The sequence below is a fragment of the Echinops telfairi genome, unplaced genomic scaffold (genome assembly GCF_000313985.2).
Source record: "Echinops telfairi isolate 266 unplaced genomic scaffold, ASM31398v2 ScPeMD7_7457;HRSCAF=8495, whole genome shotgun sequence".
Lineage (NCBI taxonomy): Eukaryota > Metazoa > Chordata > Mammalia > Afrosoricida > Tenrecidae > Echinops > Echinops telfairi.
In genome coordinates, this window is record NW_022111357.1 from 5,770,938 (window position 1) to 5,794,040 (window position 23,103).

Below are 23,103 nucleotides of genomic sequence, written 5' to 3' on the forward strand. Positions count from 1 at the left end.
TAATAAAATGTTTAAAAAAAAACAAACATATTTATATTTCTAGAAAGATTAAAAAAAAAAAGACTAGATTAGCAGTTCTCAACCTGTGGGCCACGACCCCTTTGGTGGTCGAATGACCCATTCACAGGGCCGCCCCGATTCATAACAGTAGCAAAATGACAGTGATGAAGTAGCAATGAAACTATCTTCATGGTTGGGGGTCACCACAACAGGAGGCACTGTATGAAAGGGTCGCGGCACGAGGAAGGTTGAGAACCACTAGACGAGATGGTACCGAACATCGAGGTCAGAGCCCGAGCTCTTGAGCGTTCGGCTCTAGTGCTTCCTTAGCTTAGACCACCTTGTCTTATACAGCTGGCTTTGGGGGAGCTTCGTGTAAGAGGTGATGTTTGGATGAGACTTGAAGGATGAACACGGGAGATAACAAGGAAGGAAAGGGCATCGCAGGTAGAGGTCGTTCCATTGAGTGGGACTGAGCTCGAGGTAGAGGGAAGGTGTTGAGACAACTGAGGCCAGCAGAGGGCAGCTCAAAAAACCCCCAAGTTTGTTGGTCAGCGCTTTATACCTACTGGGGACCCAGTGAAGCTTTTAAACTATGAATGACCTGGCCACAGTCTTCTCTCCGCTGGTGTGGAAGCAGGGCGTCTAGAGTAGGGAGATCTACAGGAATGTGTTACAATGTAGGTAGAAAAGAACGAGGCTTGCTGGGAATAGAAGCAGAGAAAGGAAGATGAATACCAAGGAGGGCAAACTGTTTAGTGAAGTATGGGTTGTGTTAGGACAGTGCCTGGTGTTTCAAACTAAACAAGCAAACACACCTGCCGTCAAATCGCTTCTGACTCACAGGCCCTTAGTAAAGGTCTGTTGAGTGGATGAACAGAGCGCGTGCACATGGCTGTGACAGTGAAGGAGAGAGGGTGATTGATGGCTCTCATTTTCTTTTGCTGAACGACTTCTTTGAATTCCCCACACTGGAGGTCACAGGAGGGAAACTATTCTAACTCACCTTCTCTGAGCGGTTGTCATGGTGGAAACTTCTTCAGGGCAGGATCTCGCTAAGAGGAGGTTCCCAGAGCTGATAGGCCCCTGGTTGTCCACCAGCCCAGCCCTTGTATTTCACAGACAAAGAGACCAAGGTCCAGAGTCCAAGGGCCTAGGCCCAGAGAAAGGAATTACCTAATATTAATGAAGTTAGTCATGTGCCAGATATTTTCCTAGCCCTCCCACAACAATCAGGTCTTTTGAGGGATAGTAAGGAGCAGGTCTACTATTTGTTTAATAGATGAGTAAACTGACGGAAGTAATCTAGCCAAGGGTACCCTGCGATTGAAAGAAAGCCAGTGTGACCACCAGTTGTCTGGTTTCAAAGCCCACAGGGTCGAGAGATTTCAGTCACCTCCAAGCTCTATCACTTCTGAAATGTATTTGACTTTCTTATTTTGTACAGTGGAAATATGACCTTGCCCTACTTATCACTCCCCGGATTTTATGACGATTGCGTGACGGCAAGTGTGGGTTGTGCTCGCTGCTTCTTGTTAGCTGTCAGATCGGCTTCTGACTCTGCATAGTGACCCCGTGCACAATGGAATCATGCACTCCCCAGTCCTGCACCATCCCCATGTTTGTCTGGGCATTGGGCCATTGTAATCCAAAGGGTTTCTGTCCTAGACTGGAAATTCTGCTGACACCTGTTCAGTATCATAGTAACCTGCAAGGCTCCACTCACAGAGGGGTGCTGGATGAGGTGCAATGGCTGGTAACTGAACACCAGTCTCATTCGTGGAAGACTTGGCTTCTACCACTGAACGGCCACTGCCTTCCTAGGTAGCGTAAGTCGCTGTTGTTGATGGGGGCTGCCCATTCTGTTCCGACTCAGTAACCCCACGTACAACAGAGAGGAACGCTGCTTGGTCCTGTACTGTCCGCACAATTGTTCTTATGTTTCAGCCGCTTCTGGTTGCAGCCATCCTGTCAGTCCATCTGGTTGAGGGCCTTCCTCGACCTCGGGCAGGAGGTCCTTCTCCAGGGACTGGTCTCTCCTGTCAACATGTCCGAAGTACGTGAGATAAACTCTTGCAGTCATGGCCTCTCAGGAGCATCCTGGCTGGACTCCTGCCAGTACAGACTTGTTCTTTGATCAGTCCATGGTGCTCTCAACACTCTTCACCAGTATCATAAGGAAAGCGCGTCGAGTCTCCCTTGGTCTTCCTTATTCAATGTCCAACTGTCACATGCTATGAGGTGACTGAACACACCGTGGTTTGGGTCAGGGGCACCTGAGTCCTCAAAGTCACTGCTTTGCTTTTCAACACTTTCTAGAGGTCTTGTGCAGCACATTTCCCCAATGCAATGTGTCGTTCGATCTCTTGATTGCTGCTTCTAGGAACATTGATCGTGGCTCCAAGCAAAATGTGATGATCCTTGTCAACTTCAGTCTTTTCTGTACTTATCGTGATGTTACCTATCAGTTGTGAGGCTTTAGGTTTCCTTTACCTTGAGCTCCATCCTGAAAGCTGCAGCCCTTGATTTTCATCAGCAAGTGCTTTAGTCCTTCTCCCTTTCAGGAAGCAAGGTTGCGTCAGCTGCATTTCACAGGTTGTCAATAAGCCTTCCTCCGATCTTGATGCCACACTCTTCATATAGTCTGTCGGAGGAACCAGCCTCCAACACCTGAAGGGCCAGAAGGTGCAAATGGACAGCAATGATATATAAAGATTATAGGAAAGCTATATGTCAGAGTATCAGCCCCTAGCACAACATCACAGGTCCAGTAGGCACAATTGTACAGCGATAATAAGTAAAGATTTTAGTAAATTCATAGAGAGCACAAGAGATAGGAGAGATTGAAATAATGGAGTCAGACACATTTCATGGTAGCATGCTTACCTCAGCATCTCAGCCTGACTTGGTGGTCCACGTGGAGAGAGAGAGATATTTATTGCTAACCAAGGCTTTTATATTCTCTGGGGACGTGCAAGCCCCCTAACTACAGGTGAAGACATACATCACAGGAAAGGGTTGTGTTATAGGTATTACAGTAATGGGAGGGAGGTGATCTAGGGGTATTCATGCAATAGGAAGGGGAGGTAATAGGGGTACACATGTGACAAGATGGGCGGATCCTAGATTCAGGATGGCAGCCTAGCTTTGGATGTCACTGAGCTGGTTTGACCTGTTCTCTGACTCACTATAGAAACCATTATCAGTAGGGTGTAAACCCACCCTGCAGGGACCAAACTGATGACCACAAGCCATTAAGAAGAAGTAGCCCATTGTTCTTACCACAGGTAGGAAGTGGGCCCTACCTGTGGTAGGACCTGACAGTAGTCTGGCAACTGACTGCCTTCAGGGAGGTAACTTGATAAACATTTACTATTCACTACAAGCAGTGTCCTAAGTCTAACATATATTTGGGGGAGATGACTTGGGAGAAATCTTTCTGTTTCCCACAGCCATAGAGGATAAGAAAGATAGGAGAGAGAATACAATAAAGGAGTCAGACATATCTTATGGTAGCATGCTCACCTCAGCTCCTCTTGATGGACCACGTGGCACTGAGCAGGTAGGAGAATGGGAGAAGTGAGAGAGAGACTTTACTGTCTCGAGGTCTTTATTTATTTATTTATTTTTTGTTTTGTTTATCTCGAGGTCTTTATTTATTTATTTTTTTGTTTTGTTTCTCTCGAGGTCTTTATAGGTAAGCTTAAGACTTGCATATACGGTAGTTACATACATCACAAGGTGGGTGGTATCTACAGTAAAGGTCCCTGAGCTCAAGGTGAGGAAACCTATTGCCTGTATTAGGGAAAAGTACAAGGGGGTGGGGGGTGTTGTCATGGCAGGCAGAGAGAAAACGGTAATGTTTGCTTCTATAGGGAGATACAGTCAATCATGTGCTTACAATAATTATTGGCAGCATAGCTGTTAAGGGGAGAATCTGTGGGAATGATTTTTAAAGCAGGATAATGTACCTAGACTTTACCTCCAACTTACTAAAGTGGAGGCTTTCCTACCGTGGAATACCAGCTTTTCAGATCCCCTCTGTAATAAGTTAGGGAATATAGTCCTAGTCGTATTTCCCTCAGTGTTAGTTTCCAAAAATAGTCCAGCTTCTCTGAGGAGTTGCTCAGCATACAGACTGAACAAGTATGGTGAGAGGATACAACCCTGATGCACACCTGTCCTGATTGTGAACCATGCAGTGTGCCCTTGTTCTGTTCACAGAGATGCCTCTGGATCTGTATATAGGTTCTACATGAATACAATGAAGGGTTCTGATATTCCTTCTTTTCAAGGATAGCCACAGTTTGTTAGGGTCCACACAGTCGAATGCATTGGCATAGCCAATAAAACACAAGCCAACATCTTTCTGGTGTTCTCTGCTTTCAGCCAAGATCCATCTGACATCAGCAATGATATCCCTTGTTCTTGGTCCTCTTCTGAATGTGGCCTGAACCTCTGGCATCTCCCTGTCAACATATTGCTGTCACCATTGATGGATTCAGCAAAATTTTGCTTGCATGTGATATTAATGATAACATCCTATAATTTGAGCATTCTGCTGGGTCACCTTTCTTTAGAATGGGCACAAATAATAGATCTCTTCCAGTCAGTTGGCCAAGTACTTGTTTTGCAAATTTCCTGGCATAGATGAGTGAAATGCTTCCAGTGCTTCATGAGTTTGTTGAAATATTTCAATCAGTTTTCCATCAATTCCTGGAGCCTTGTTTTTGGCTAATCCTTTCAGTGCAGCCTAGACTTCTTCTTCAGTACCATGACTTCTTCTTCAGTACCATTGGTTCTTGCTCATATACTACCTCTGAGTATAGTTGAATATTGACTAGATCTTTTTGCTACAGTGACTGTGTCTTTTCTCCATCTTTTTTGGATGCTTCCTGCATCATTCAATATTTTGCCCAGAGAATCTTTAAATATTGCAACTAGAAGCTTGCATTTTTTCTTGAGTTCTTTCAGTTTAAGATATGCTGAGCGTGTTCTTCCTCTAGGTCTTTGCATACTTCATTATAATGCTTTGCTGACTTCTCAAGCTGCCCTTTGAAATTTTCTGTTCAACTCTTTCACTGCAATATTTCTTCCATTTGTCTTAGCTACTCTACAATCAAGAGCAAGTTTGAGTCTCTTCTGATAAATACTTTGATCTTTTTTTCCTTTCCTGTCTTTTTAATGCCTTCCCCCGCCCCGCCGAAAAAGTGGTATAAGTTAGTTGTATGTAAATAATGGGAAAAAATTTAAAGCTATAACTGCCAGTACCATAGTCAGGACTGGAACCCTAATTTCCTAATTTATGATGCCCGTGTAAATCCAATTCCATTTTACATGGTCCAAGCAGTTCTACAGCTGTCACAGGCAGAACAGCATCATTGCTGCTAACTGACGTTTTGGACTCTCATACCCTCGGGTTTAAGTCAGAGGCAGTGGTGGCTCAAGAAGAGGCTTAGACGTGGCTATCTGGTTGGAAGGGGTAAACCGAGGATTTTTCTTGAATTCCTATTTCACAGCGAGCCCACTGCTTTTTATTTAGATTTGTCTGTTTATTCGGGATGGTGTGTGCATTGCTGATGGAGGATGAAGAGTTGACTCTGTCTCATGAAGACTCCATGTGCCTCGGAGGAGAACTGGTCCACTTTGACTTGAGCGGATGGGTTGGAAGGAGATCGCCAGGCCTTTCCTCTGAAGAGTCTCTGGGTGGACTTGAACCTCCAGCCTTTCAGTTAGCAGCCTAGCACTTCACTGCACCACCTATGACCTCCCTTAGGTGGAGCGTACACTCTGCCATTTGCTCCATGACCTTCAATAGTGAGCCTCTCTAAGCTCATTGCTTCATATATACAGTTGAGTAATAGTTCCCTAGCCCATAAAGCTTATTATGAAAATTAAGAGATAAAATGCATAAAACACAGACCCTAGTGCACAGTTACATGCACCAATGTGACATGACGATGGAAGAGTGTGTGTGTGTGTGTGTGTGGTGTGCACCTGCTTGCACATCCCAGAGGGTGGAGGGAATGTATCTGCCTTGGAATGATAAACAAACCCACTGAGTAAATTCTGACTCAGCGAACATTTAGGACAGTGTAGAACTACCCTTGTGGGTTTCCAAGGCTGTCAATCTTTACAGGAGCAGAAAACCTCACATTTCTCCCTCAGAGCAGCTGGCGGGTTCAAACTGCTGACTTTTGCTTAGCTGCCCAGCACGTAATCCACTATGCCACCAGGGTGCCTAACTGTCTTGGAAGAAGACTTTTAAAAAATCCTTAAAATGTTGTTTGGTTATTGTTCCTGAGAATATACACAGCACCACCGTTTTGCTAGGTAACATCGATGATGTGTTTTGATCCAACAGATTGTTTCTCTTGCTCACATACACTCACTGCCCCCTACGGCTCCCATCCAATCTTTCCACTGCTGTTGTCATCTTCATCCCATCTAGCTTTAAAAAGAGCACAGTGCTCAAGGCGGACATTCTTTAAACCAGTTACGCCAAACCTTTGTTTGGCTTGAAGAAGGCTTGGAAGGATGTTTCAGGTTAAAAGTCTAAAGATTATTATCAGGGCGATCATTTCATCCGGTCCCTTTAGTACCAGAAAGTCTGGCGCTCATGAGAATCTGAAATTCAATTTTGTATGTTTTCCATTTTACTTAGGATTCTTCTATGGAGTCTGTGATCAGCATGCTCAGTCCTGGTAGCGGGGCACCGTCCAGTTCTGGTCTCATGGCAAAGGAGCAGTTGTTGATGGAGGCAGTTAGCCACATAGTCCATGTCCTCCTTCTTGGTACAGCTTTTCCTTTGGTAGGATGGCCCTGCACCGTAGGGAAATGGGCTTTGAGCCTCCCAGAGGAGGCTGACTGATTTGCTCACACGCAATCATTCAGAAGCGGATCCAGCTCCCGAAGCTCACGACTCACTTTCCCTCTTCATTTTCCCGCCACAGGCTTCGATCCAGCGACCCCACACCCTGAGTTCCTGTGGCTGTCTCGATACAGAAGCACCGAGCAGGAGTTGGAATGGGCGAAGTGGTCCACCCCGCAGAGTTGGAACGCCGCCCCAGGTAGCTACCTAGTCCGGGTGAGCGAGAATTGGCGGAGGCAGGTATCCGTCCCGGAAGCGGCGCTGGGGATTGGTGAAGGTCCTGCTGCAGGGGGCGGGCTCCGTCCTACTCGGGGCGGGGCTGTGAGCCATGGGAGCCTTCGATTGGCTGAGCCGGCGCTGAGGGGGCGTGCCCCAGGGAGAGGGGCGGAGCGGCCGGCGCGGGCGGCGAGATGAAGAGCTGGAGGAACCAGTCGCGGAAATGTCTGCCGCCGCCGGCTCTCGGGAGCGCGACTCTGCAGGTCCGCCGGGCGATGGGGGGCTTGGGCTGAGGACCTGGGCCGGGAACGGCGACGGGCCGGTTCCACGGGAGGACAGGGTTTGCGGTTTGCCCAGTGGCCGCCGGGGCGAGACCGAGGTCCTGGCCGCAGGGGAGGCGGGGGCTGAAGTTTGGTGATGTTCGTCCTTCTCTGCTGGGCGTGGCGGGGCAGGCAGGTGGGGATCGGCGTACTGAGGGATCAAGTGGCTGGGAAGTGGGCAGGGCTCCGTCCCTGATTCGCCATGTGAGCTGGGGCCAGTGGCTGCCTCTTCCTGCGCCTCAGTTTCCCCTGCTGAGCTTGGCCTTCCGCCCAGGCCTCCTGAGATGGGCGTTCGTGGGGGTGGGTGCACGCACCTTTGGGTGAGGTATGTGTCCGCTGACCTGCCAGACCCCGGCCCGTCCTCGGCGCCTGGAGTCCCTTGTGCTGTGGCTGGCTCGCTTCGCAGTGTCATGCCCACCCTAGAGTCCAGGCCTTGGTTACAGGTGAACAGTACCAGGTTTTTTCCACTCAGCCCTTGGTGGCTACTGTGGTGCAGCACAAAAGGCTAATTGTTGAGCCAGGAATTTGTCTTTTGGAGGGCCGAAATTTGGGTCAGCCCGGTGCTCTGGGAGGACATGCACGGATCTGTTGTTTTTTTTTTTCTGTCCGCTCCTGCACGGGCTCCCAGGTGTGAGTTTCCCCAGGGTGTGCCCTGGCAGCTCTGGTTTCCTCTGGGCTTTGGTATGACCACTCATAGCATGCCTGCCCCTTCTCAGCCACTTGCTGGAGGTGGAGTCTGTTGAGGTGTTGTGGGCTCCACTTGCTCTCACAAAGCTGGGGACTGTGAAGGCGCTGGGGAGCCGTAGAGCACAAGTGTGTCTAAAACGAGAGGAACCTAGACCAGCAGACTTCCTCAGTGACCTCAGAGGCCTTGCCTGCTTCGCAGCCACCGCAAGAAGCGATGGAAGCTTCTCATGGTGCCCTAGTTTGATTTACGCGCCGGGCTGAGCTTGAAACAGCTGTTGTTGCTTCAGTTTCCCTGAATTCTGGGCCACGGTGGTGGGAGTCTGTGAGAGCTTTAAGATGAAGCATGCGTTTTCCCACTTGCCCCTTCACAAGAACCTTCCAGAATTAGGATATTGGTGGAGGAAAGGCTGCTGGAAGCAGAAAATGTTGGCCAGTAGAGAGAGGTCTTTGTAGTTGGTCAGTAAAGAGAGGTCTCTCTTTTTTTCTTCTAGAAGGTATTTTTATTTTTATTATTATTTTTCTCAAAGATTATTTTATTGGGGCCTTTTATAGCTCTTATAACAATCCATGGATCAGTTGTATCAAGCCTATTTGTACATATGTTGCCACCATTATTTTATAAACATTTACTTTCTAGTTGAGCCCTTGTTATCAACTCTAAGACAGGTCTCTTTTGAGAGCTTAGGCCAGCATTGGAGCCAGTCCCCCTCCCCAACCCCAGTAACTCAATGGCTAAACCCTCAGTTGCGAATGGACAGGTTGTCTCTGAGGGAGAAAGGCCTGGTGATCTGCTTCCATGAACACCCTAGCCTGGAGGACCTTGTGGGTCCTTGGGTCACCACACATCAAGAACTAACTAGAAAAAGCATGCGGCAAGAGCACCCTGCGGGGAAACACACAAAAATCTCATAATTGCTCATTTCCTTTCAAAAACCAAAAAACTAGTCACTAAGTTAAAACCTACCCAGCCAGGAGGAAGAGAATGCTGAAAAACAGTTTTGAAGCTCATTTGTTGGGGAAGGCCCCCAAAGCAGGCTTAAAAGGATGCGGGGCACATGGGGGTAGCATATAGGCCAGCGTGCTCTGTCACAGTTAAGTCAGTCACTCCATCCCTCTGGGCCTCAGCTTCCCCATCAGTAGAAGGAAGCAATCAGACAATAACAAGCGGCTGATGTCACATGGCTAAGCACTCAGTTCATAACCGAACAGTTAACCATTTAAACTCACCAGCTACTCCCCTGGGGGAACAGAAACAAAAACGTCTGGTGAGGAATTAATGTCAAGATTTGGAGCTCTAGTTGAAAAGACGTTGTCCCTATCAGAATATCTACAGTAAACAGGGCCGCAGTATGAACTGCTAGGTGGCTTCTGCTAAAATTGACACTAAGGCTCCAGGCTTGTCCACCCCAAACTGTTTCAAGTTGTTCAGACCTCAGAGTAGCGCTTCATCTTCCAGGATCGATAGGACCAGCTCTCTGGGCTGCTTCTGGATGCTTAGAATGATCCAGGCCCCAAGTGAAACTGGTAGTGGATTTGGTTCTTTGTCTATGCATATGATCAAAATGTCCACTTCCCCATAGGGGGAAACGACTCAAGTCGAGTTAGAATGCAGTTGGCAGGAAGCTAGATGCCCTCCAGTGGCTGACAGTCTTAACAGGGAGAGTCCGACAGTCCATCTGTAGAGGTCAGAGTGGGGAGTTGGTCCAGGACGATGATGGTCCCTGTGAGGTGAGCCTGTGACAGTGACCCTTTAATACAGTTCCTCATGTTGCGGTGACCCCCCAACTATATTTTCGTTGCTATTTCATAACTGTCATTCTACTACTGTTATGAATCGGGCGACTTCTGTGAAAGGGTCGTTAGACCCCCCCAAAAGGGGTCAGACCCACAGGTTGGCCTGTGGAGTCATGGTAAATTGGGTCTTCGCGGGTTGGTGGAGAAAAGTGCTTTACTTTGGCTGCTTCTCTCCCAAATGCCCATGCCTTCCTTTCGCTTGTATCTGCTGCATTCAGGGGTGTTGGGATGACAAAGCATTATAATGAAATGTGCAAACATCTGGGGCTTAAAAAGCTGAAAAGGAACAACACATTCAGCAAATCCAGCAAACCTCAAGTGAAAAGAACTGAAGAGAAGAACTCAAGCCTCAAGTATCAATATAGAAGGATTCCAGGAGCAAAATATTGAATGATGGGGGAAGCATTGGAAGATTCTGGAAAGAATATGCAGATACTTTGTACTAAAGAGAACTGGATAACCTTCACCTATTTCAAGAGGTAGTGTATGATCAGGAACCAGTGGTACTGAAGAAGTCCAGGCTGCACTGGAGGCATTAGCCAAAAACAGGGCTCCAGGAATTGGCGGAATACCAACTGAAATATTTCAACAAGCTGGTGAAGCACTAGAAGTACTCACTCATCTATGCCAAGAAATTTGGAAGCCAGATACCTGGCCAGTTGACTGGAAAGAAATCCCTATTCGTACCCAATTCCAAAGGAAGGTGACCCAGCAGAATGCAGGAACTATTGAACAATACCATTACTGTTACATGCCAGTAAAGTTTTGGCTGACGAGCATCCTACAATGGTTGTAGCAGTACACGATAAGGAGCTGCCAGAAATTCAAGCTGGACTCAGAAGAGGACATGGAACAAGGATATCATTGCTGATGTCAGATGGCTCTTGGCTGAAAGCAAAGGATACCAGAAAGATGTTTACTTGTGTTTTATGAATGTGTGGATCACACACAACAAACTATGGATAACATTGAGAAGAATGGGAGTTCCGGAACATATAATTGTGCTCATGCAGTACTTATACATGGACCGGGGGCAGTTGTTCAAATAGCAGATGAGAGACCCTCAAGGAGATAGACTGACACAGTGGCGGCAACAGTGAGCGCTCACATGGAGAATGTGAGGATGGTGCAGAACAGGGCAGTGTTTCCATCTGTTTTGCACCGGGTTGCTATGAGTTGGAACCAATTAGACCTAATAGCAACAATAACAGGGTGCGTTTAAGAGGCCCTGGGTGGTGCAGATTGTTAAAATTCTCGACGACCAGCCAAAATCTTGGTGGTTCCAACCCACCCAAAAGTGCACCTTGGAAGACAAGCCTATTTTTAAAAGATCGTAGCCTTGAAAACCATATGGAGGAGTTCAGCTCTGTCAGCACAGCGTCATTGTGAGTCAGAACTGCCTCCGTCAAGAACAAGAACAACACCGGGGCGAGCTTGATAGTCCCTGCGCTGCCTGTGGAGCTGCACGCTCTGGTTGTGTGGCAGAATGCTCACCTGACCATCTGGCCTTCTCTGGTTACCCAGAATGCTGCACTGGCCTTAGGCAGGTAGCAATTGTCGACAGGGCCTCTTGGGTTTCCTTCACGATTCTTCTTTGTGCCGCTTTTGCTCTCAGTCAGAAAGACGGGTCTGACTCAGGAGACATGCCAGAGAACAACCCCTTAGGCAAAATGTTCACCGGGAGCCCCAGCCCAGGCACCTGCAAACGGGAGGTGTGCCGGAGGGTCTGAGCCCGCCCCTGGAAAGGGAACAGGTTGCAGAAGTCCTGTCGGGCTATTCTGGCTGGACTAATTTCACAAAGGGGTCATAGAAAGCAAAGGGTAGTCTTTAGAAGTGGTTTTCTCATTCCGTAGTTGATTCATGGCTGATTCAAGGCGAGCCAGCTTGTAGTAACTCAGATTTAGAATGAAATATGTTCTGTGTGTTTTCCCTAGACCCAGGAAACAAAGAATTCAAAGTCGCCCTGGCCTGAGAAAGGAAATGAGAGCTATTTATATCTCCGGTAGCCTAAAGGGTAACCTAGATTACCAGCAGGGAGCGTAGAAGGCCAGAGAATATGTTGGAAAACGGTCCTTGGATTCCCCCCCCCCTTCCCTCCTCTCTCTCTCAGTTCCGGGATTTTGCGTGACCAACATGGATAAGTCACACCCGAGTGGCCAGCTCACCCTTTCAGCACAGAGAAAATGAGTTGGCGTCTGTAATCCTGGAGGTAGACCTCATCTATCACCTCCCGGGGCGGGAAGCTCTGCAGGCTGCTGAACAAACGATGCTTACATTTGGGGGGGGTGTCACTTGGTTTCCTTAAAAGAGAGCGGTGTCTGTTTCTTCCTTTTGTCTTTTCTGTCTCCACTTTCTTTCTGTATCCCATTTAGCCTGGTGCTTGTTCTCTAAAAGTCCCGGGAGACTGCCCCCCTTCTCCTCCGATAAACAGCTTGTTTTGGAATTCTGCTGTGGGAGTCAAGAGCAAGAGCAGTGACGGTGACCCCCAGCACTCTCTGGAGCTTCGCACAGAAAAGCCCTCGCGTGGACAGTTCAGGAAGAGCAGGACATCAATATTTATCAGAGGGGGGCCTTGCATGTTTGTCTTGGGTGCTGAAAATACACTGAAGCAATTCTGTGGACTTGAGTGGCGGATGCGTATGCAGCTAACGCTGGCAATCAGGAAAGAGATGACGCTCGTTCGTTGAGAAGCTGATGACAGGACTTGAACAGAGTCTGTTACTCCGTGGTGCAGGATTTGGCATCTCTGAGGGGATTTAGGATGGCTAAATCATTTGTTGAGGGGCACATTCCTTTGGGTACCCGGGACAGTGCAAACAGTTAATTCAGGAGGCTGCTCGCCCAAAGGCTTGAGGTTCAAATCTACCCAAAGGCTTGGGGCCCCACTTGTGAAAAATCAGCTGCTGAACACTTTATGGTGTGTGATTCTACTCTGCCACACACACAGTTGCCTTGAGTTGGATTTGATGTGACAGTGACTTTTTTTTTTAAGTTTGGGGAATACAGAGGGGTACCCCCACAAAATCTGAATTGCACTGAGCAGAGCCGAGCTTTCATAGTACACATTTTCCCCACTAGGTGTGCATCAAACAACTCACTCTGAGTTCGTGCACCCAGTGGCGTCACCTGGGAAGGTTCTCTTTGGTCACAGTGAATTTTTTCGTAAGAGCAGTTTTGCTCAAACCTTGTTTTTTTTTGTGATGGCCAATTTAAGAGAACAGTGTGTGGCTGTGAGATTTTGTTTCCTGCTTGGGAAAAATGCCAGAGAAACTGTTGTGATGTTGAACAGCTTACGAGGACAGCACTATGGGAAAAACTCAAGTGTGTGAGTGGTTTTCTCATTTCAAAAAAAGGTGAAGTGTCGATTGATGATAAACCTCATTCTGGATGTCCATCAACTTCTCAAACGGACAAAAATATCAACTCAGTGCATTTGGAGTTCGTTCCACCAAGTCAGACTGTTAATCAAGCTTTCTATTTAGAGGTTCTGAAAAGATCGTGTAACAGTGTGTGACAGAAAAGGCCTGATTTGTGGCAGATAGGGGGCTGATTTTGCCACCATGACAGTATACCTGCTCACACAGCCATCTCAGTGCACCAATTTTAGGCAAAAAAACAGCATCCTCTTTTGTCCCACACACCTTACTCACCTGACCTTGCTCCATGTGACTTCTTTTTGTTTCTGAGAATGAAGAGGGACACGAAAGGACAGTGATTTGAAAAGGTAGGTGAGGTGAAGAAATAAAATGAGGGAGGTGTTGTTAGCCATCCAAACAGATGAGTTTGAAAACTGTTTCCAAGAATGGAATAGCAAATATAATAAGTGTAATGGAGAATACTTTGAAGGTGATAAGGTTGTTTTGTTAAAAAACAAAACAAAACCCAAATACATAGCTTTGGCGGTGGAAATCCATTTTGGGAGAGGGTACCCCCTGCATATTTCCAGATTGCAAATGTCCACTTCTAAGAGTTGAGAATTGACTGCCCTCTTCAAGTTCTGCCCTAGCTGAGTTAGTTATATGTTAGTCCGGGTGGACTAGAGAAACAAATCCAGGGAGACACTCATATATATAAAAGAAAGAGCTTTATGTCAGAGAGTAATTATATATTAAGAAACCATCCCAGCCTAGTCCAGATGAAGTCCATAAGTCTGATATTAGCCCATATGTCCACTACCAGTCTATAATTTCTTCTTCAGACTCAGAACACATGCAATGACGCCGAATGCAGGAAGATCACAGGCCAGTGGATGGAAAGTCTTGTGGAAGCATCTCAGCGCTGGCATGGGTCTCCATATGGCTCCTCCAGCTCCCAGGGCTCTGCTTCCATCAGGGTTGCCATGTGGCTTGTCAGCAGGAAGACCAAGCAGAGAGAGTCTCTTGCCTCCAGGGAGGAATACAGGAGTTCCCAGAATCCTCAAGAGAAGGCCATGCCCACACAGAGGCCTCATTGGCTGTGGCCTGATTGACAGGCTAGACTGCACCCCTTTGCAAGTTGACGCGAGGTTACGTAACTGCCACAAGTTACTTCCAAATAAGAACTACTTTCACTGTCCTTTTTACTCATTCCCCCTCTCTAGTTTCTCTTTCTTGGTGGAGTAGTGGGCTGCTAACTGCAAGGTCAGCAGTTTGAAACCACCAGCCACTCCGAGGGAGAAAGAGTTACAGGAGCAGTTCTAACCTCCTAGAGGGTTTCTAGGAGTTGGGATCGACTTGATGGCTGTGAGTCTAGGTTTCTTTCGCTTCCTGTAGTGACGTGGTCACCCTTTCTTCTTGCCCAAGCGAACCAGATTCTGCCCATTCCTTTTCTGCAGTGCTTCTGTGTGCCCACATTGACACTTACCCCCACGTCTTGGTGTTATCTGACTGCCTGAACTATCTCAGTAGGAACCTGGTTATTGTGCCACACCTCGTTGCCTGCAACATGAAATACAGTTCAGACGCCTTAGTGTGGCATTTGCGTCCTGCAGAGCCCAGCTCCAACCCCCTTTCTCAGTCTTATCTGCCACCTCTCACCTTCATTTCCTCTGATAAACCGCTTTGCTGCCCATAGCTGGAGAAAAAAGCCCTGTTCTTTTTCACCTCTTCCATGCTGGCTCCAGCAGTGCACCCTGCTGCTCTTGGTAGTTTGGCATCCTCTCTCCTTCCCCAGTGCCAGCTGAACACCGGGCTCATCAGGTGTTGCTGGTGCCTTCGAATCCATTTCTACTTCATGAGACTTGCAGGAAGGGGTAGAGCTGCTTGTGATAGGTTGGGGCTTTCTAGACGGGTGTGTTCAAACCACCAATCTTATGGTAGTTACACAATCCGGTGTCAATGTAGGACCAATGAGGCCTCTGTGTGGGCATGGCCTTCTCCTGAGAATTCTGGGAAATCCTGTTTTTTGCTCCTTGGAGGCGGGAGAGACTCTCTCACTGCTCACTCCCTTGGAGACGCTCTACTGACAAGACACATGGCACTGCGCTGATAGACCCCGTGCTCTGGGAACCAGAGAAGTCATGTGGAGACCCCTGCCAGTGCTGAGATGCTTACCACGCCACTAGATCCGAAGACTTTCTACCCACTGGCCTGTGATTGTCTAGCATTCAGCATCATTGCATGTGTTTCGTGAGTCTGAAAAGACTTTTCAGACTGGTATCGGACAGATGACCTAATATCGGACTTATGGCTTGGACTGGACTGGGTTGGGATGTTTTCTTAATGTACAATTACTCTTTATATAAAACTGTCTTATATACATATGAGTGTCCATGGATTTGTTTCTCTGCTTTACATGGACTAACACAAAACTTTTGGTTATCAGCCAAGTGTTTAATTGATGCTCCACCATGACTCTTGTATCAGCCTTTGGTGGAATTGTAGTAGTTGTTACGTGCTGTCAGTCGATTCTAATCCACAGAGGCAGGCCCTATATGGAGAGACCCTATTCCGTTTGTAATCCAAAGTTTTTTGTAGCCCTGAAGAATCCCAGTCCCTTCCTCTTTGGGCATGTTTGCTCAGCCCTCCCCCGCTTCTTCCGGCTCTGCTCTGGCCCACTTCTCTTTCAGCTTTATCACCAGACCACAGACGTTCACCCAAGGCCCCGCGAGGGCAGCGTGCTGGGGGAAAGATGCAGTCTCTGCAGAAGCCTCTCACCACTGATTTGTAGCCGTCAAAGAACTGCACCATGCTCGTCCCTTTTGAAAGCCGAACTCTTGTGTTTCCACCTTGTTAACTGAAATGGGTTCTCCCGGCGCGGGAATGATTTTCATTCCAGGGTTCACAGGTTCTCAGGGTGTGTTTTCAGAGATGTTTCTGTCCAGTCTAAATGACAAGGAAATCGGTGTGCCTTTTATCTTCTAACCATGAGATAGTGATAAGTATCTTTTTTTTTTTTTAAAGGAACAGAAAGTAAACTTAAGCATGGTTACTTGACTTTTAAGAGCATAATAACTATTTGAGATGGTGCCCTGGCTAAAACAGAAATCCTTCTTTCCATTTTTAAAGTAAAATGCTGGCTACCCCATGCTACAGGGCTCTCTCAAGAACTCCCAGGCTTGTGTACTATGTCCTCTGCATAGCCACACCTTTCCTTTGCCATCTGCATAAAGTCCAAATGCCACATGGCGGTCAAAGTCCTATAGTTTGGGCCTAAATGTATGACTGCCAATATGATTAGATTTCCCATTTGTTTTTTGTTTTAAAAAAAAATCATTTTATTGGGGGCTCGTACAACTCTTATCACAATCCATCCATCCATTGTGTCAAGCACATTTGTACATATGTTGCCCTCATCATTCTCAAAATTTGCTTTCTACTTGAGCCCTTGGTATCAGCTCCTCATTTTTTCTCCTCCCTCCCTGATCCTCACTCACAGATCCTTGATAATTTATAAATTATTATTATTTTGTCATATCTTACACTGTCCAACCTCTCCCATCACCCACTTTTTTGTTGTCCTGGACTTCCCATTTGTTATTAACAGCTTGCTGTGAGTCTGTAGACCTCCCACTGTCACAAGTTGTACGAGTGAGTCTCCATTTTTCAGATGGAGCAGTTGAGGCTCAGAGAGGGTAGGTAGGTAATAGGTCTGGGATGGCACAGCTGGCCAATGACAGAGTTAGGATGGAAGTCAGGGTTTCTGTGTAGCTAATGCTTGCCTCTTTTTTGTACCTATCAATGCTTTTCGAAGTAGGCTGCTCATTTCTACTCATTTATACTACTTGCTATTACTTGTTCCTGAACCACAATGCTCTGTTTCTGCTTCTGCAGGAGTTATTTCTCCTTCCAGAAACACTTTCTGAACCCTTCCGTTTTCAGATAGGTGACATAGCTTATTGATTAAAAACATCCTCAGTGAAGAATGTTGAGATGGCAAATCATTTGGTATGTATATTTTTACCATAATTAAACAAATAAAACATATGCTTCTCCCAGACTTAGGGGTTTGAATCTGCTCTGTGCTACTTAAGATATACATGCGTTTGTGCAAGCTGCTTAATCTCTCTGCATTTGTTTCCTGGTCTGTAAAGTGGAGCTCATAATAGTCCTTGCTTCATAGAATAGTTTTAGGGATTAACTATCTGTATTTAAATTAGTGTCTGGCACATTGAAAGCTGTACACATTTGCTTTACACTGTGGCAAAATTGTATTAACATCACTAAGGATAATGCTTAGTATTAACATTACTAAGGATATTATCACTGTCATGATCTTGAACACAGCCTGGGTAGTTGGCTCTGCGTCTGTTTATCTCCCTGTGATTTGAATGTATCCATGTCCGGTATGTGTTCCTCTGTCTTGGGCTGCGAGAGCCCAGGGGACAGGGCCACCTTGTGTGTGCACAGCCTGGCACCACCGGCAAGCTTTGGGCCAACCATCCCGCTGGTTAGAGCTTTCTGGTCTTTCGGAGCACCTGGCTCGCAAGGCTTCTGTTCACATGGTCTTGCAGGTTCTGCCAGTGTGCTGAAATGGAATGCAAAGGCCAGCGACTGAGAAGATAGGAGGGCCGCCCCTTCCTACAGTCAGCTAGTAGATGCTCAGGAAGGGTGGAACATGGTTTCCACCCAGCTGCCAACAGCCTCATGCCCACTCATCCTGTGGCAACCATGGCAGTGCTTTTGCTTGGTAATCCTAACCCACTTAACCCTTGTATCCCCCTAGTGCTCACCCCACAGGTTTTGAGCTCCACGGAAGTTGTGTTTGTGTTGGCAAAAGAGGTGGCAGGGTGGCGCTGGTGTCCAGCCGATCTAGATTTTAATGTCAGTGGTGCTGTTTATTGGCTTGGTCTCCTTGACCACATATCCAATCTGCTGTGGACCTCCACTGTCGTCGTTGTAAAATGAGGGCAATAATTGATCAGAAATAGTACATAAAACACCTCACACCTAGGTTGCTAACGGGGAATCGCTGTTGTCAGAGCAGGAGGGATGAGAAAAGGGGAAAGAACGAAGGGTTACCGTGTATACCAGGCATTGTGTTAGACTTTTAGTTCATGTATGGCTTTCCTTTGTTTGATCTTTTCATTTCTCTGAAAGCGTGGTGGTGACACTCCCATTTTCCAAACAGGGAACGTTAAGGAATTTGTTTGTGGTTTTGCATCAGGTAGTGAATGGACAGAGCCAGTAAAACAGTCAGAGTCACATTACAAAGAGGCAGTGGTAGATATCTGTGGTAGTTCATAATCCAGTGTCAGTTTGGGACTTGAGAGTATTACGAGTAAAGGGTGGAGTCTGGCCTGTCAAGATATAACCAGTGAGGCCTCTGTGTGGGCATGGCCTTCTGAGAATGCTGGGAACTCCTGTATTTTCCTCCTTGGAGGCAGAAGACACCTTTCTCTTTGCTCTTTCCCTGTGAGACACTCTACTGACAAGACACATGGCGCTACACCCTGGGAGTTGGAGAAGCCACATGGACCTACCCTGATGCAACCAGACCTCTGGAGCCGGAGAAACCACAGAGACCCCTGCCAGTACTGAGATGCTTACAACACCACTGGATCCACAAGACTTCCAACCCAGTGGCCTGTGATCCTCCTGCATTCGGCATCATTGCATGTGTTTTGTGAGTCTGAAGAGGACTCTATAAGATTGGTATTGGACGAATGGGCTATATTGGACTTATGTGTAGTATTAAATTAAAAATTGACTCGGAGGGAGGTGGGGTGCCAGCCCCCACCCGCTGCTAATCCTATTGTAACTACTCGGATTCAGTAATGCACAATTGTACGGTTGAGATATATAAGTATTATATTAAAGTCATCGAGAGCATGAGAGATATTACAATAATACAGTCAGACACGTTACATGGTAGCATTGCTCACCTCAGCCCAGCTTGGTGGTCCATGTGGAGAGAGGGGGAAGGGAAGGAGGGTAAGGGAACAAGGGAGAGGAGAGTGACCAGGGAGTGAGCAGCAAGGAGCTCAGAGCTAGAGAACGATCTGTATTGCTGACTCACACCTATATACCTTTTGGGGGAGTCCAGCCCACTAATTACAGGTAGAGACATACATCACAGGGAGGAGCTGCACTATAGGTTACACAGCAATGAGAGGGTGGTCTAGGGGGTGGTCTCTGGGTCTAACCATTATCAGTAGGGTGCAAACCCCTCCTACAGGAGCCTGTCCATTGTCCCCAGAGGCAGGGAGCAGGCCCACCCGTGGTGGGATGAGACAGCAGTCTGGCAACTGGTTGCCTTCAGGGGAGGGAATGCCTGCGCATCTGACCTCCCCCCACACTTATGGACTTAGGCTGGGACCTTTTCTCAATATTCAACTGCTCTTGTACATAAACCTCTTCCTTATATACATATGCGTGTCTATGAATTTGTTTCTCTAGTCTACCCGGTCTAACACTATATTCAACCATTTCAAGGGGAGCGTGCAATCAAGAACCAATGGTGTTGGGGAAAGAAGTCCAAGCTGTACTGAAAACATTAGCAAAAAACCCCAAGGCTCCAGGAGCTGACAGAGTGCCAGTTGAAAGGTTTTAACAAACTGATGCAGTGGAAGCACTCACTTGTCTATGCCAAGAAGTCTGGAAGACTGGCCAACTGATTGGTTGAGATCCATATTTATGCTCATTCCAAAGAAAGATGACCCAGCAGCGTATGGAAATTATTGAACAGTATCAATATCACATGAAAGTACCAATATCACATGAAATGTATGCAGAATACAATCAATGGTTGCAGTGGTATACCGGCAGGGAGCTTCCAGAAATCCAAACTGGATTCAGAAGAGGACATGGCTGATGTCAGATGGAAGCAGAGAATACCAGAAGGATATTGGCTTGTGCTTCATTGACTGTGCAGAGGCATTTGACTGTGTGGATCATAACAAAGTATGGATGACGTAAAGAACAGGATTCGAGGACACTGAATGTGCTGCTATAGAATCTCTGTATCCAGCACAGGAGGCAGCTATTCGAACAAAACCAGGGAAGACAGCGTGCTTTCAGATCAGGAACGGTGTGTGTCGAGGTGTATGCTGAGTCAATGGTCTGAGAAGTTGGACTCTGAAGAAGAACACAACACCAGGATTGGAGGAACACAAGCTACAGTATGCAGATGACATAACTCTGTTTATGGAAAGCCCAGAGGCCTTGAAGCACCTGGTGATGAACATCAAAGACTGCAGTGTTCATTATGGACCACAACTCCTTGTAAAGAAAACCAACATCCTCACAACCAGGCCAATAGACAGCATCATGATAAAGGGAGAAGAGATGAAAGTTGTCAAGGATTTCGCCTTGCTTGGATCCCACAATCAATGCTTATGTGTTGGACATGTTGTCAGGAGAAACCACTCCCTGGAAAAGGACATTGCGATAGGGAAAATTTGGGAGCCAGGAAAACAGAGGAAGACCCTTGAGTTAGTTAATTGTGCCAGCCTGGCTGATAATCACATGTGGGGCTAATTGAAAGGCGGAGGGATAAATGGGTGGTGAGCAATGCCTTTCTAGTTCTCGGGTCTCTTGCTTTGTGATGGTCGCACCAGGGTGCAGCTGCCTTAGCAGTTCCCTGCTTCATCTTGCAAGATTGACTTCCTACAAGACATCCCCAAGGAGAAGCCGCATGGCTCTATTCCGATGCAGCCCTGGGTGCTGGAGCAGCCATGTGGAGACCCCTGCTAGTGCTGAGATGCTTGTTTGTTCACTGACTCACCTTTCCTCCTGCAGTTGGCATCATTGCCTCTGTTTTGTGAGGTGGAGGACTTTGTGGACTGGTGTTGGGTTAATGGGTTAATGTTGGACTTGTGGGCTTGGGCAGCATTAGGTTGGGATGTCTTCGTGATGCACATTTTCTTTACATAAAACTCTCTCTTATACGTGAGTTGCTGTGGATTTGTTTCTCCAAAGTACCTAGACTAATACAACCCTCAACAAGATGGACTGACAGCGTGGCTGAAACCATGGGTTCAAGTGTAGCAACACTGGTGGGGGAGGAGTAGAACAGGACGGTTTCTATCTGTCGTACAAGGCGTTGCCCTAAGTCAGAACTGAGTGGACGGCCTCTGAACAGGGAACAACATTTTACTCCACAGTCTGGGCTCTTTCCAGAACTCAGAGAAAGGACTGCCGAGGATTGATATGGTTGAAAAGGGCGTCATGACGGAGCTTCCAGTGGTCAGAAAGGAGGACAGGCTTTGAGATGGAGACAAGAGAGAGGGTGTTGAGCAGGGGGAACCTGTCTGTTTAGATCGGGCTCTTTGGGTGGTGGATTGGTGAGAGAGAGGGCTTGTATGCTGTTTAACCAGTTTGGACCTGGCATCTGGGAAGTTTTATAGCAAGGAGAGATGACACTGGCTGACCTTGGACAAGTCCAGAAGGTCTGGTTGGGTAGGGAGAAATGGGAAGATCTCTTAGCTGGATGAGCCTTGAGGTTTACAAATGAGGAGCTGATGCCCCGGAGGAAGGCAGCTGTGAGGAAGAAGAGGCTGATGACTGACTGGTCTTTGGGGCCCCAGGAGAAGGGTGAGCAGATAGCAGGATTGCAAACCTGGCTGGTGACAGAAGGGAGAGCTCGGGGAAGGGACCCAGAGGTGAAGCCACAACTTTTCCTGGGAGCTTCCTGCATCCAGAACATCTGGGGGAAATGTCCAGTGAGCAGTGCAGGGTTTGAACTCGGGCAGAGCTGGCCTCAATTCTGCAGCTCAGCAGAATTAAGCAAGATGTCTAATGGTCCTCCTTATAAAGGAGGAAGAACAGAGTCAAGCTCTACATGGTCCGTGGTCATCACCACTAGCCACATGCGGCTATTTTTAAGTTTAAATTTGCTAGAGTGGACAGTTTCTCATTTGCTCGAGCCCCATTTTAAGTATTCTGTTGTGGGCAGTGACTACAGTGTAAATATTTCCGTCATCACAGAAAGTTCTGTTGGGTAGCTCTGGTCGAGATCTTGGGAGTACCTGCAAATAAGTAAGGGGCTGAGAGGAGGAGAAGAATCATGAGAAGGAGACGGAAGGAACAATTGAATTAAGAAATAACGCTGCTGCTGCTGCTGCTTGGACAGTTCTCTAAAGACAGGAGGTACCTGGGTTTTGTTTTGAGTGAAGTGTTTGTTTCCTCCCGTGATGCCCAGTTTTATGGAAAGCCCAGATGTCAAGTTGATGCCAGGCTTGTGGTGGGGAAGTGCTGCTGGTGATTGCTCGTTCTGGTAGCGGCCTGCGCTCAGCAGCCAAAACACGTCCTCGGCGTGCATCGTCTGCACAGCCGTTGCTGTGTCTGAGCCCGTTGTTGGAGCCGCCACGCCAGCCCCTTTCGTGGAGGCTCTTCCTCTTTTTCACTGACCCCTAGTTGCTGGGCTCTGGAAATTGAGTTCGTTTGGTAGAACTGAGCCTTTGACAGGTCTGAGCTGGCCTGCAGAGCATCTTTCGGCCACGCAGTGAGGGGTGGAGCCTCACATGCACAGTGGGAAGAAGAAGACATCAGTCATGTGACCTAGGAGGGTTAGATCACTTGCCCGAGGGTACCTAGCCAGGAGGTGGCAGGGCCCGAAGAGTGTCTGACTCCAAAGCCTGTGTCCCCGATACAGCCTTTTGTGATCGTCCAAGACTCGTGCCGTGGCTCACTTTGAAAGGACATCGAAGCGAACGAGGAAAGGCAACCCTCGCTTGTGAGGACAGACTACTGCTACGGTTTTGATGTATGCCTGTCTACTTTTCTCTGGGCGTATGTATTTGTATAGGCGTATGGGCATTTATAAGCTCGTGGTGCCTATGCACACAGCTGTGTCCTC

General features: G+C 47.4%; 1 protein-coding gene across 1 annotated transcript in view; it reads left to right on the forward strand.

The window, feature by feature from the left end:
• Positions 1–23,103, forward strand: part of INPP5B (inositol polyphosphate-5-phosphatase B) — a 67,013-nt gene that overhangs the window by 6,813 nt on the left and 37,097 nt on the right. The window contains exon 8 of the mRNA XM_045298901.1: positions 6,954–7,070. Coding sequence (XP_045154836.1) covers positions 6,954–7,070 — 117 coding nt within the window. The remainder of the gene's footprint in view (positions 1–6,953; positions 7,071–23,103) is intronic.